Raw genomic sequence first — 12,851 nt, 5'->3', positions numbered from 1 at the left:
AATGAGTCCAGCAGGTGCAGGATCCCAAAGAAGGGCTGAAGGGACCCCCCACACACATGCATGTCCACCCCACAGTGCATCCTGGATGGCCCAACACCACGTGCCAGGACACCGAACCGCTCCATCTTTGTCACTTAACTTCTGGGGGCCTGTGTAAGTGCAGTCATTCCCCCAAATCCCAGGATGGATAAAGGACAGCTTTGGGTTACCCTCCTGCTACTTCACTCTCTCCAGCTGGGGATCCTGAGTCTGCACAGCAGCTGCTGTGATAGCAAAACCTCCATGCAGCGAGCTTTGTAGGGAACATGCCTGTTGCAACCACGTGTAAGCAAACACACGTGCGAACATTGAGGGCTGCATCAGGCCAGTCTGTCCTCACACATCTGCTGACACGGAGCCAGAAATCTCTCACCTGGACCTAAAGGGATTCACGTCTCCAGATCGTGCTTGTTGAGATGTCTCCCCATGTGGAGGCTGTTAATTCTGATGGCCTCAGCAGGGAGCCAGGCACAGGCGAGGTGTCCCAGGAAAGTATGGCTCTGCCCAGGGCCAGGGAGGAGGATGGGGCTGAGGAAGCTGCTCCTGGTCAGCGTGGACTTGCTCATATTATCAATCTCCCCATCATCTAATGGCCATCAAAGGCCCATGCTGACAAGGTGGGGGTGGCAATGCAGGTCACAGCAGTACCTCCTGCACCTACCGAGGAGAACGTGGCTCTATAGGGAGCATACACTCCTTGAGTTACCAGATTCCCAGTTTTTTATATGAAGAAAGACATCTGGATTCTGTTGTTGAATTTCCTAACTTTTTATTTATGTATTTCCTTTATTGATTATGCATATTCATGGGGTATAGAGTTGACCGTCATCACCTGTACCCAAGATGTGATGGTCAGATCAATAGTGTCAGCATGCCTATTACCACAAATTGTGATTATTCCTCATGTCCCCCACCCAATTGATCCCCAACCTCTCTCCCTTTCCCCCTCCATCCCTAGGTCTGCTCTCTCCCTCTGCAAGTCCAATGAACCACTGTGGCCTTTCCTTCCTTCTTTCTCTCTTAACTCCCACTTATGAGTGAGGACATGTGGTGTTTTCCCCTCTATGTCTGGCTTATTTTACTCAACATAATTTTCTCCAAGTTCATCCATGTTGCTGAAAATGGCAGAATTTCATTCTTTTTTATGGCAGAGTAGTATTCCGTGGTGTATATAATATACCACATTTTCCTTATCCAGTCATCCATCAATGGACACTTAGTTGCTTCCATATCCTGGCTATTGTGAACACAGCTGCGATGAACATGGGAGTGCAGGTGTCCCTTCAACATGATGATTTCCATTCCTCTGGGCATGTACCCAGAAGTGGGATTGCTGGATCATATGGTAGATCTCGAATGGAAGATCGATCTGTAGTTGTTTGAGCAACCTCCATACTGTTTTCCATTGTGGACTAATTTACAGCCCCACCAATCCCGCCAACAGTGCAGGAGTGTTCCCTTCTCTCCACTTCCTCATCCACACATGTTATTCTCTGTCTTTTTGGTTTTAGCCAGTCTAACGGGGGTGAGATGATATCTCAATGTGGCTTTAATTTGCATTTCCCTGATGACTAGTGATGCTGAGCATTTTTTAAAGTGCCTGTTGGCCATTTGTATGTCTTCCTTAAAAAAATGTCTATTCAGCTCCTTTGCCCAGTTTTTAATTGTTTTATTTGTTTTTCTACTGCATAATTGCTTGTGTTCCTTGTATATTCTGGATATTAGTCCCCTGTCAGATGTATAGTTTGAAAATATTTACTCTCATTCTGTGGGTTGTCTTTTCACTCTGTTGATTGTTTCTTTTGTTGTGCAGGAGCTTTTTAGTTTGATATAGTCCCATTTGTTTATTTTTTCTTTTGTTGCTTGTGCTTTGGGGCTCTCATTCATAAACTCTTCGCTCAGTCCTACTTCTTGAAGTGTTTCTCCTATATTTTCCCTTAGTAGTTTCACAGCTTCAGGTCTTATACTTAAGTCTTTAATCCATTTTGAGTTGATTTGGGTGTATGATGAGAGGTGTAGGTCTAGTTTCATTCTTCTGCATATGGATGTCCAGTTTTCACATCACCACTTATTGAAGAGTCAGTCTTCTCCCCAATGTATGTTCTTGTTGCCTTTGTCAAATATCAGTTGGCTGTAAGTCTGTGGGTTGTTTTCTGGGCTGCCTATTCTGTTCCATTGGTCTGAGTGTCCATTTGTATGCCAGTACCATGCTCTTTTGGTTACTATAGCTTTGTAGTATAATTTGAAGTCAGGTAGTGTTATGACTCCAGCTTTATTTATTTGCTCAGGATTGCTTTGGCTATTCGGGGTCTTTTGTTGTTCTGTATTAATGTTAGGATTATTTTTTATATTTGTGTGAAGAATGTTATTGGTATTTTGATGGGGGTTGCATTGAATTTGCACATTGCTTTGGGTAGTATAGACATTTTCACAAACGTTAATTCTTCTAGTCCAAGAGCATGGAATGTCTTTACATCTTTTGGTGTCTTCTTTAATTTCTTTCAACAGTGATTTGTAGCTCCCATTGTAGAGATCTTTCACCTCCTTGATTAAATTGATTCCTAGGGTTTTGTTGTTGTTACTGTTTTGGGCGACTACTGTAAATGGGCTTACTTTCTTCATTTCTCTTTCTGTTAGCTTGTTATTGGAGAATATAAATGAAACTAATTTGGTGGCATTGATTTTGTATCCTGCAACATTACTGAAATTATTAATCAGCTCTAAGAGTTTTTTGCTAGAGTCTTTAGGTTTTTCTATATATAGAATCATGTCATCTGCAAATAGGGACACCCATGATTAAGATGTTCATGTGCTTAAGGTTGTCCGATAGTGCTCTTAGACATTCTTCATTTTTTAAAATTCTTTTTTCCTTTTTTTGGTCTGGCTGGGTTATTTCAAAAACACCATCTTTGAGGTATGAAATTCTTTCTTCTGCTTTCTCTAGCCTGCTGCTCAAGCTTTCTGTTCTGTTTTTTATTTCATTGAGTGAATCCTTCAGTTCTAGAAGTTCTGTTACATTCTTTTTTAGGGTATTAATCTCTTTGTAAATTTCCTCCTTCATATCCTGGATATTTTTTCTTGTTTTATTGTGTTCTCTAATTGATTCTTCTCTTATCTCTTTGTGTTTTCTTAAGATCAGTGCTCAGAATTCTTTTTCAGACATCTTAAGGGTTTCCTGCTCTATGGGGTCTGGTACTTGAGAATTACCATATTCCTTCAATGGTGCCATATCTTCTTGTTTATTTGTAGTTCTAGTATTTTTCCCTGATTTTTGGTCATCTGGTAGGGTGTTTGTTTCTTCTATTAGTCTGGAATGGGCTATCAGAGGAAAGACTTGTTCCTCTATCTGTAGACTCTGCTGGTGGATTTTCTTGTATAAATGCAGTTGAGTGTGCAGTAGGCTGTCTCAGCTCCTTCTTGGGTGGTGGGTGGGCCTCTCCAGGGCTCAGGTGTGGGCCTGTGGCAGTGGGGACAGCAGTACATGGGACAGCACTCACCTGGTTTCCCATTTGGGTGATGGGCAGTCCTCTCTGGGGCTCAGGAATGGGCCAGCAGAGGTGTTCTACCTGAAAAGTCTTATCAAAGCCTCTGTCTAACAAAAAAAAATGCCCCTTTCTGCAGGTGAGAGTGGGTCATGAGGTGAGCAGAGGGCTCGGCCCCCAGGAGCATCCTGGCTGGGATGTCCCTATGGGTTTGGCCACCATCTGCTTGTGCAGTGAGCACCTGGGCTGGAGGGGGTTCCCAAGAGTCTCACAATGAGCCTTCTTCCATGCATGAGGCCAACAGCCATTTTCATTGTCATATTTCATGATGAACCAAGCACATCAGAAGATGCAAAGTGCCAGAGGGGGGTGTGCACACCTGGGTGTGTCATTAACAAAGCACTAATGTGATAGGGTGGGAGGGGTGTCAGGAAGTGTAGGAGACTTTCTCAGGTAACCCCGACCCCCAGGCACACTGCTGGTGGGATAGGGCGGGGTGACCATCCCTGTTCATCACTAACTTTGGTGTGTCAGGTTCAGGTGCCTGGAGTGGGGACCTAAGTGTCTTAGGACTCCAGGAGTCATCTTTAAAATTCATGCTCTTTGTGTGTAAAGCTCTGCGAGGATCTGAGGTGATACAGCCATGCTCTGCAGCTCCAGGGACACACATTACCTGCAGTAATGTCACTTTGTGCATGTCCTGGGGGCAGGTGCATACTCAGCTTGAGGCTCCCATCCTTGAGGGCGAGGAGGAGACCCCCTGAGCCTGGGTGAGGTTGGCTGGACAGCAGCAGCCCTGCACTGTTCCATGTCCGGAACTGGAAGCTGACCGAAGCCCCGTCCTCCCCAGGGGTGCCAGGCAGTGCTAAGTAGCTCCTGGTGCTCAGAAATGTGGCCGGCACTGTCTGTGGGTGTGAGCAGGAGAAGGAGATATTTCCCTGAGGATGGAAGAGACAGAGGCAGTGCTGAGGGGCTTCTGGACACTTCCATCACAGGCAGGTGGACTCTACCTGTCACCCCAGCTTCTCTGGGATAACCTGTTCTCTGTCCAACCCCCAACAGATTCCGATGACCTTCCCAACATCTCCTGTGTCCTCCCCAGTGACCGGCATCCAGGAAGGAGCCCAGCGGACATTCAGGTGATGCTGACCCTGGCACTGGATGAGCACAGCCACCTACCCAGCTTCCCAGACTTGGCCCCACAGGTCCCAACACACTGTCCTCCTGAAGGTGTAAAGATGCTGAAACAGGGTTCTCACCCGAGTACAGGGGACCTCACTTTACACAAATCTGGATGAGCTGCCGGGTGAGGCCCGGGGTCATGGGAGGTGGCAGCCTTTGCAGAAGGACCGCAAGAGGCACTGGCTGGAGCCGCTGGCTTCTGCCATGTCAGGAGGGCTCAGCCCAATGTGAAAAATTCATCTTTCAGGAGTGGGTTCCGTTAACAAAGCCCAGGAGATTGGGATTTTAACCAGAATGCTGTATTAACTGGTGTATACAAATAATGTGCCGGCACAGAGTGATCAAAACCATGCCCAAATGCTACAGCCATCAGGAAGCATGTCTGGGATTTCAGCCTGGAGTCAGCCTCAGATTAAATGACACCATGCTGAGCGTCTGTCTGTCATCTCCCTGTGAGTCACAGAGAATATCACAATAGCATATTGATTACATGCCTGTGTTCAAACTTCCACAGCAAACGCTTTGCTCCAAATGTCTCAAGTGCCGTGATATTGAATGTAAGGAATCTGGGAGCTCTCCCTGTGGGGTTCGGAGACCCCACTGGCTCACTGGGAATTGCGTCTGAGGGGACTGGCCTCTGGAGAGTAATAACATCTCCACTCAAGGAAAATGCAAGCTGAGACTTAATCTTCTTTTTACGTTTTAAGCAAGAGCGTGTTTCCTCGTCTCGTATAAAGAACAAACATCAGTTTCCTTCACTCTGACTGGGCTCACGTGTCAGGCGCACACCGCCCTTCTGAGGAAGCTGCCAGATCAATCACATCATCCTGGACATTTGGACATTTAGGAGCAGCCAGGAAGCCACCTCTCAGACACCAGCCAGTCCCCAGGGGACTCACCGTAACGAGGATCTGTGGTCTGTGCCGCTTGGCCAAGTCAATGATGTCCTCTCCATTAACATTAATGTTTTCTAAACATCCACGGAAGCTCTTCCTCGGAAACGTCACTGGCTTTCCAGGTGCTGAGATCCCCCCAAAGCTGATCTTAGAAACAAACATCACATCAGTAGCATTCTTCAGTGATTTTCTGACAATCTGCTTAAAACATTTACAATTCATGGGTAGAATAGAAACAGTCACAGGTAGATTAATTTTGCCTAATTTTATAACATAGTGTTTGTTAATTTTAAATAAAATTCTGAGACATAGAACCTAAAACATTTCACATGAGCCGATACCCACTCGCACTGGAGTGTCTGCACCCACATTAGGGAGAAAAGGTGATTTAGCTTCAAACTGGGGCACTTGGGAGGAAAAGGAGCTGTTGCCACCTGCGCCGGGGTGGTCGGAGGAGGGTGGGCCGGGACACAGGGTCCCCGCACCGGAACACCGGGCCCCACCCCTTCCCCTCCGGCCCTGCATGATGTTTTGTGCGGCTCCATCTCCCTTCCCCCTTAATGTACTTCCTCTCTGGGAAGTTTCATTGCCTTGGGGTGACCGTCTGCAGAGGATGGCGGGTTCTCCTGACTCAGGTGAGAAACTTTGGGATGCAGCCTCCACTCAGAGCCCCACGGGGTCCGGTGGGACCTGCTCCCCGGGACCCGGCCTGAGATTCCCGTCTGTGTCCTGTCTCCCCCACGCCTCTGTCCTGCTGTCCCCACCCTGCTGTGCTCTTCCCCCAGAGCTCAACCTTAATGTTCCAGGGTCTGCATCAGGGAACCACCCTGTCTAATGCCACGTGTAACAGAGCCATGACCAATCCCCTTGAGGGGGCTGTCAGGCCTGGCTGTGTGTGACATGTACCTGGGGAGGGGACGTTACCTCTATGTCCATGCACAGGGTGTTTTCATCTGTGCAGAAACAAACCTGCACACAAGTAAATGTGTGCAAGGAACTGGAAAGCTACTCTCGCTTGTACCCACTCTGTGTGGTATGCACAATCATCTGTGTATGAAATATCCTGTGTTGTCTTTGCTGAGACCGTGAGAGTTTGGGGCAGTGGAGTTGCGGCTGGTGCCAGGCAGGACAGCAGTTGTCTGGGGCTGGGTCTGCCACGTCCATTTATGCCAAATGAACACAGAAACATCTATTCATTTGTTTTTACAGTTCATGGCCTTGTAAATATCTTACAAAAATGGCATCAAAATGTTATGTCTTAGTGTGATTCAGATGCATGTGTGCAGTGGGCTGAGTATAGTTGGCATTTTAAAAGCCGAGAAATAGCACAGGGCATTGAATCTGTTGCTGAGTAACACACCTAGTTGGAAACATTGCCAAATTCTTCCAGTTTTCATAGGTGGTAATTACATGTGTGCTGTGATGGGAAGAGACCTGAGTCCTGGGTTAAAAGGACACCAGCTGTCTCTTGCTCTGTGCCTGTCCCTGGACTGATACTGCAGGGCTGCCAGCTGATTCCCCCACGAGCTTCTGGCTGGGGAACCTCCCTCTGCAGTCAGAACACTGTGAAGGGCTTTTCTCTCCAATGCTCCTCTTTCTCCCAGGACTGGGTGGCACTGAAGTCACACCAGGGGCTAACCGACAAAACCGCACCTCATGGTCCAGGTCCAGCAGGCTCCGATCTCCACGTGCCCAGACGTGCCGCAAGTGCCTGTCCACCGTGAGGCTCACACGCTGGCCAGAGCACTCCAGCAGCACCGCGTGCCAGTGCTCGTCGTCCAGCAGGCTGCCCAGCACCAGGCCCCCGGGGGGCGGCGAGGGTGGGGTGCCCGTGCCTGGGCAGAGGGAAACCAACATGGTGAGGCCCCATCCAGAACCACGACGCCTGAGGCACTGGCCTCTCGCAGTGCTGTCATGACCCCATCCCTACTCACCCCTCCCCTGTCACTGCTGTGGACTCTCAGGAGCAGCACTGTGTCCTCGTTCTGTTAGGACAGGGCAGCAGCTCCTAACCAGCACAACTTGCCACCCAAGAGACACTTGGCCACATCGGGAGACATTTCTGATGGCCCTGATGGCTTGGGGTGTGGGCTCTTGGCGTCCTGTGGGTAGGGGACAGGGCTGCTGCTAAACACCCAACTGACCACAGGACAGGCCCCACCACAGAGAATCATCTGGACCAGAACGTCAGCAGTGCCCAGGCTGAGGAACCGCACGATGTAGCCATCACTGAACTTGCACGATGTAAAGAGCGCCTGCCACTGTCCTTCTGTCAACTACTAACGTATAAAGTGTGTGTCATGCAAGCACAGGACTCTCAGGTGTAAGTCCTCCCATCTGTAACGATGGTCAAAAGGTGAGGTCCCACAGTCCTCAGTACAAAGGACACTACGTAACCGGCTTGCTGGGCTCCTGGTGGCTCACGTTACCTGAACCGGTGCGTAGAAGCAGCTTCCCCATCACTAACTCCAGGCTGATGCCGTCCCCGTGGCCTCCCTCTCTGTGGATGAGAATCCCATCACTCTGCATCGTTTTAAATCTCAAAGAAATGATGTCTTTTTCTGGACTCCTGGTATTTTGAGCAAATCTATAAAGCAGGGAACTTTTTCCATCAAAATCAATCACTTCTGATCCTACAGAAAAGATAATAAAAGTTGTTCTAAGGATTAGCATGCTTCCCACAAACACTTTTAATATGTGGAGGCTTGTACACGCACACACACGCAGAGGCACACAAGGCACACATGCAGAGGCACACAAGGCACACACGCAGAGGCACACACAGGCAGAGGCACACAAGGCACACACGCAGAGGCACACATGGGCACACACGCAGAGGCACACAAGGCACACACGCAGAGGCACACACAGGCAGAGGTACACACAGACACACACACAGAGGCACACACACGCAGAGGCACACATGGGCACACACACAGAGGCACACACAGGTACACACACAGAGGCACACACAGGCACACACACAGAGGCACACACAGGTACACACACAGAGGCACACACAGGCACACATGCAGAGGCACACACAGGTACACACGCAGAGGCACACACAGGCACACACACAGAGGCACACACAGGTACACACACAGGCACACATGCAGAGGCACACATCCAGGGGCACATACACATGCAGAGGCACACACGCACACACAGGCACATACATGGCCCATTTCCAGCCCCGGCATCAGATAACACATCATTTCTCTCTGTGGGTGTGCAGGTGTTGATAAACCTAAGGATATTTTTTCACCCCTCCCGCCCCCAGATAAACATTCTTAACCCTTTGGAACAGCTGCCATCTCATCACTGGGCTCACACTGTGGTCACGTCAGCCACACAGAACCTCTTGGTTCACTCCCATTTTAACAGCATCTTTGGAAATGTCTATCGCTTTCCATCCACTGGTGAAACTCAATCATCTCAGAGTAACAGGGCCGTTTCTCCCTGCAGGAAGATTTCTCGTGATTCTTACATGTACACTCCCTTTGAAGAACTATGTTTTCCAAGTAAAACATCACCACAGGTGACCCATGCTCTCACCTTGGACTCATCAAATACAGTCGGGACATAATTAAGGATCCTGTGCAGAACGATGCCTCTTTCCCCTTGTTGGCTGAGCAGGGCATGGAGGCACATTGATGTCACGTTTCTCAGCCCAGACCCCGCCAGGCTGTGGCTGCAGACAGGTCTCACCTGCCCCCATCACAGTGCTCCTCTTATACGTAAAGAACAGTGGCGTTTGACCGAGAGGTTTGCAGTCTTTCTCGCGGGGCACGTTTAAAGAAGGGGACCCAGGGAAGATGCTCAGGGTGGGTGGTGCCAGAGGGTGTTAACGAAGGGACCATGTGTGCAGCCCTGCTGCTGGAACTGCAGGCAGCCGTGCAGTGAGAGGGACCAGGGCGGCGGTCCAGGACCCAGAGGGAGAGTGGCAGCGGGGACCCCGTCCAGGGGCTGCCCCCCGAGATGCCGCTGCGAGCTGATGTCCAGAGCGTGAGGACTTCCCTTCCCTTCCCTACCCTTCCCACCCGTCGCCTGTGACTCCCATGGTCCAGTCAACCTGAAGACGGTGTTCCCGCTGCACACAGTGCAGCCTCCCGGGCCGAGGGCTGCGTCCAGAGCGTGAGGACTTCCCTTCCCTTCCCTACCCTTCCCACCCGTCGCCTGTGACTCCCATGCTCCAGTCAACCTGAAGACGGTGTTCCCGCTGCACACAGTGCAGCCTCCCGGGCCGAGGGCTGGCGGGGGCATGAGGGGCTGGCAGGAGGACGTTTGGCAGGTGTGACACATGCAGAAGCCAGAGAACCCACCCAAGTATAAAGCACGACTTAACCACTGGGCTAATTTCTCCCTAGACAAAGTGATAGGATGATTTCTTCACATAACTTGTTCCTGTCATACCAAACGCGTTGGCGCTTATATCCACGGATATGCCTGTGACTTAAATCATGTGTAATATGTAAAATAAACCGTTCATAACAACTCTTGTCTATTTGGTGAAGGTATCTTTTTAAAGTCTGTGTTTTATTTTCTTACCTCTTGTTAATGTACCTAGAAATAATTTATTTACAAGGTGCACAATGAATGAATCTTTCACTCTGTTTGCAGCATAGGTTGTCTGACCAATTACTCTTCCCGAATGAACGTGGATGGTAACAATTCTATGTCACATACACAAGGTGCGTTCTGCAATTACTAATTCATAGGAAACTAGGAGAAATGCTAACAAGACCCCTTGAAAACGCTCCTTGGGATGTAGCAGCAGGTGACAGGCTCCCGCCCGAGAGGCCGGGGCCACGACCAGTGTCTGGTGTGGGCTCTGCACATGCAGTTTGCTGCAGACGCAGTTCAGCTCGGCACACAGCTGCCTCCCTCGCCGGCGCTGGTGTCCGCACTGCTTTCTACAAGCGATGAGCATCTCCCACCCACACCAGCACCCCCACCAGAGCTGCTCAGAGCCCTCGGCTTCCCCTCTCGCTGATGGTCAAAGTCCCAGCTGCCCCATCACCCTTGAACTTGCAGGGGGTCGTCCACTCTGGTGGCCACAGGATGGGACCATGTCCAGCCCTGACATCATCGCCACTGGTGACGGGATGCGAGGTCCTGGGTGGTCGGGGACAAGAACAGTGACCGGCACTTCTCTGTCTGCCTGCTACCTCCCTGACCCCCGAGCAAGGCCAAGGGACCCCAGGCGCAGGGATCCTTCTTTGAGTCCCAGGAAACCAAAGTGCTATTTTCCTTCTAAAGAGGAATTTTAAACATCCCGAAGCAACTGTGTCCAGCTGCTTTGCTCTTGTGACGAATGTCGCAGAACAGAGCGTGTAGGTTAGGAGGAATTGCACTGTGAGGGTTTGACTTGCTTTTGCAGGTTTCCTCAGTTACGTATCATGCCCTTCTGTTTTACAGTTTATCAGTTCCGTGTTTTACAAGCATATCAGGCCGTCCAAGGTCGTGGTGTTTGAAGACACAGAGTGAGAAGCAGGTGAAGAATTTCCAGCCTCCGCTGTGACGGGGCCACGGTGGAGAATGTGTCTCTGCTCCTCTCAGGGCTGCTCTGCAGCAAGAGGCCCTCACACACATGCACACACACAAATGCACGCATGTGCACACACCTACACACACACACAACACAAATACACATGCAAGCACAATGTGCACACGTGCATACACACACACGAGCACACACATGCACACAGACATGTGTGCACAGTGCATACAAACACATAGGTGCACACAAATGCACACGTACACACATACAAACTCACAAAACATGCTTGTGTGCACACGAGACACACATGGGAGAACTCATATCATATAAATATAATGATTTTCATGTAGGGGCCTCCTGAAACCTGAAAGTCCTCCTGGGGCCCTCCAGGAACACATCCACTGGCCACTGGGGGGGGACATCGTATCAACAAGCCTCCTGTCCTGCCGTCTATTGTGATGCCCACGTGTCCACGTTTCAGTCGTCTGCTCAGTTTTTGTGAAGTTGGTGTGTTCCCAGTGGTTCAGTGTGTTTGAGATAACACAGGCGACCACCAGCCCCTCCTCTTGAGGCTGTTATTTGCAATACACATCTCAGAAGCTTCGGGAAGTATTCTGCCCTTGCTTTCCAATGTTCCAGCTCGTGTCCCCACGCCGGATGCAGGGAGGCTTCCCTGGCTCTGGCAGTCAGCGCGGTGCCTACAAGGAAAGACCCCTACTGGCTTCCTCTCCACGTTTTCCTTGTCATGGTGGACGTTTTTCCCTCCCATGCTGTGTTACCTCTTCTCAGTCTTTCCCGAGTGGGAGCGGGACCGCAGCGGCCCAGCGCCGGGCAGCGGGAAGGCCCGTCCGTGGCTCCTGCTCATGGCGTTTCTCCTCATTACAGAACGTACACCCTCATTTTAAAGTAATTCCACAGCAGTGTCAAGTTGTCCCTCATGATCACAGCATTATATAACCCACTCTTCCCCTGAAGGCCATTGACACTTAGCCAGATTATCCCAGCACCTCAAAGACACCACCATTCCATCCGCCTGTCCCGTGTCACCCTCCCTCTTGTCTGTGCCCCATCGGAGCAGGTCTGGATGCCGTGTCCAGGAGGGCAGACCCCTCCCTGGGCTGCTCTCTGCCCCGCTCACTGCACGCTCCTGACAATGTGTTCATTCGTCCATCCATTTACCCACCAGCAGATTAACAGACGGCAGCAGCACTGCACCCACCAGGATGGTTCCAGTTGCCACAGGGACAGAGCTGGTTGCCATGGGGACAGAGCTGGTTGCCATGGGAGCACATGGGGATGACACCTAGCCTGGCCAGGGCTTGCTGGGAAGTTATCAGAAAAGGAGACCCGAGGGCTGATCACGGAGTCCGTGGGTGTCACAGCGGCAGGAGGAAGGACAGAGGCCAGACACAGAAGGGCATGTGTCAGGGCGTCCTTGTATATAAAGTTCAGAAACAGTGAAAGCGACGCACAGTGTGGCTGTGACTGCTGGTGAGGGATTGTACCAGGTGGGGCACAGGAGCCTCGGGGAGCCTCTGCCTTGTGGCCCCGGCCGGTTGCACTGTTGAGAAAACCCTCACCACCAGGCACCTGTGATGTGGGCACCTTTCTGTACGTGGGTCACACCTCACAAAACAAATTTTCAAAAAATAATGGGTGAGTGTCCGGCATCGGGGGCTTCTGTGCAAAGGCCCTGTGGCTAAAGCAGATGTCTCCACACATTCAAAGGGCTGAAGTCGGGCTGTCAGG

The 12,851-nt window shown here is 50.4% G+C and overlaps 1 protein-coding gene across 1 annotated transcript in view; it reads right to left on the bottom strand.

The window, feature by feature from the left end:
- Window positions 1-12,851, bottom strand: part of LOC103603822 (contactin-associated protein-like 3) — a 103,851-nt gene that overhangs the window by 87,485 nt on the left and 3,515 nt on the right. The window contains exons 3-6 of the mRNA XM_008588409.1: window positions 8,029-8,232; window positions 7,253-7,434; window positions 5,603-5,746; window positions 4,195-4,459 (exon numbers count right to left, since the gene is read on the bottom strand). Coding sequence (XP_008586631.1) covers window positions 4,195-4,459; window positions 5,603-5,746; window positions 7,253-7,434; window positions 8,029-8,232 — 795 coding nt within the window. The remainder of the gene's footprint in view (window positions 1-4,194; window positions 4,460-5,602; window positions 5,747-7,252; window positions 7,435-8,028; window positions 8,233-12,851) is intronic.

The sequence above is a fragment of the Galeopterus variegatus genome, unplaced genomic scaffold (genome assembly GCF_000696425.1).
Source record: "Galeopterus variegatus unplaced genomic scaffold, G_variegatus-3.0.2 Scaffold4804, whole genome shotgun sequence".
Lineage (NCBI taxonomy): Eukaryota > Metazoa > Chordata > Mammalia > Dermoptera > Cynocephalidae > Galeopterus > Galeopterus variegatus.
Note: the sequence above shows the minus strand (reverse complement) of the source record. Positions and strands in the feature narration are given on the sequence as shown.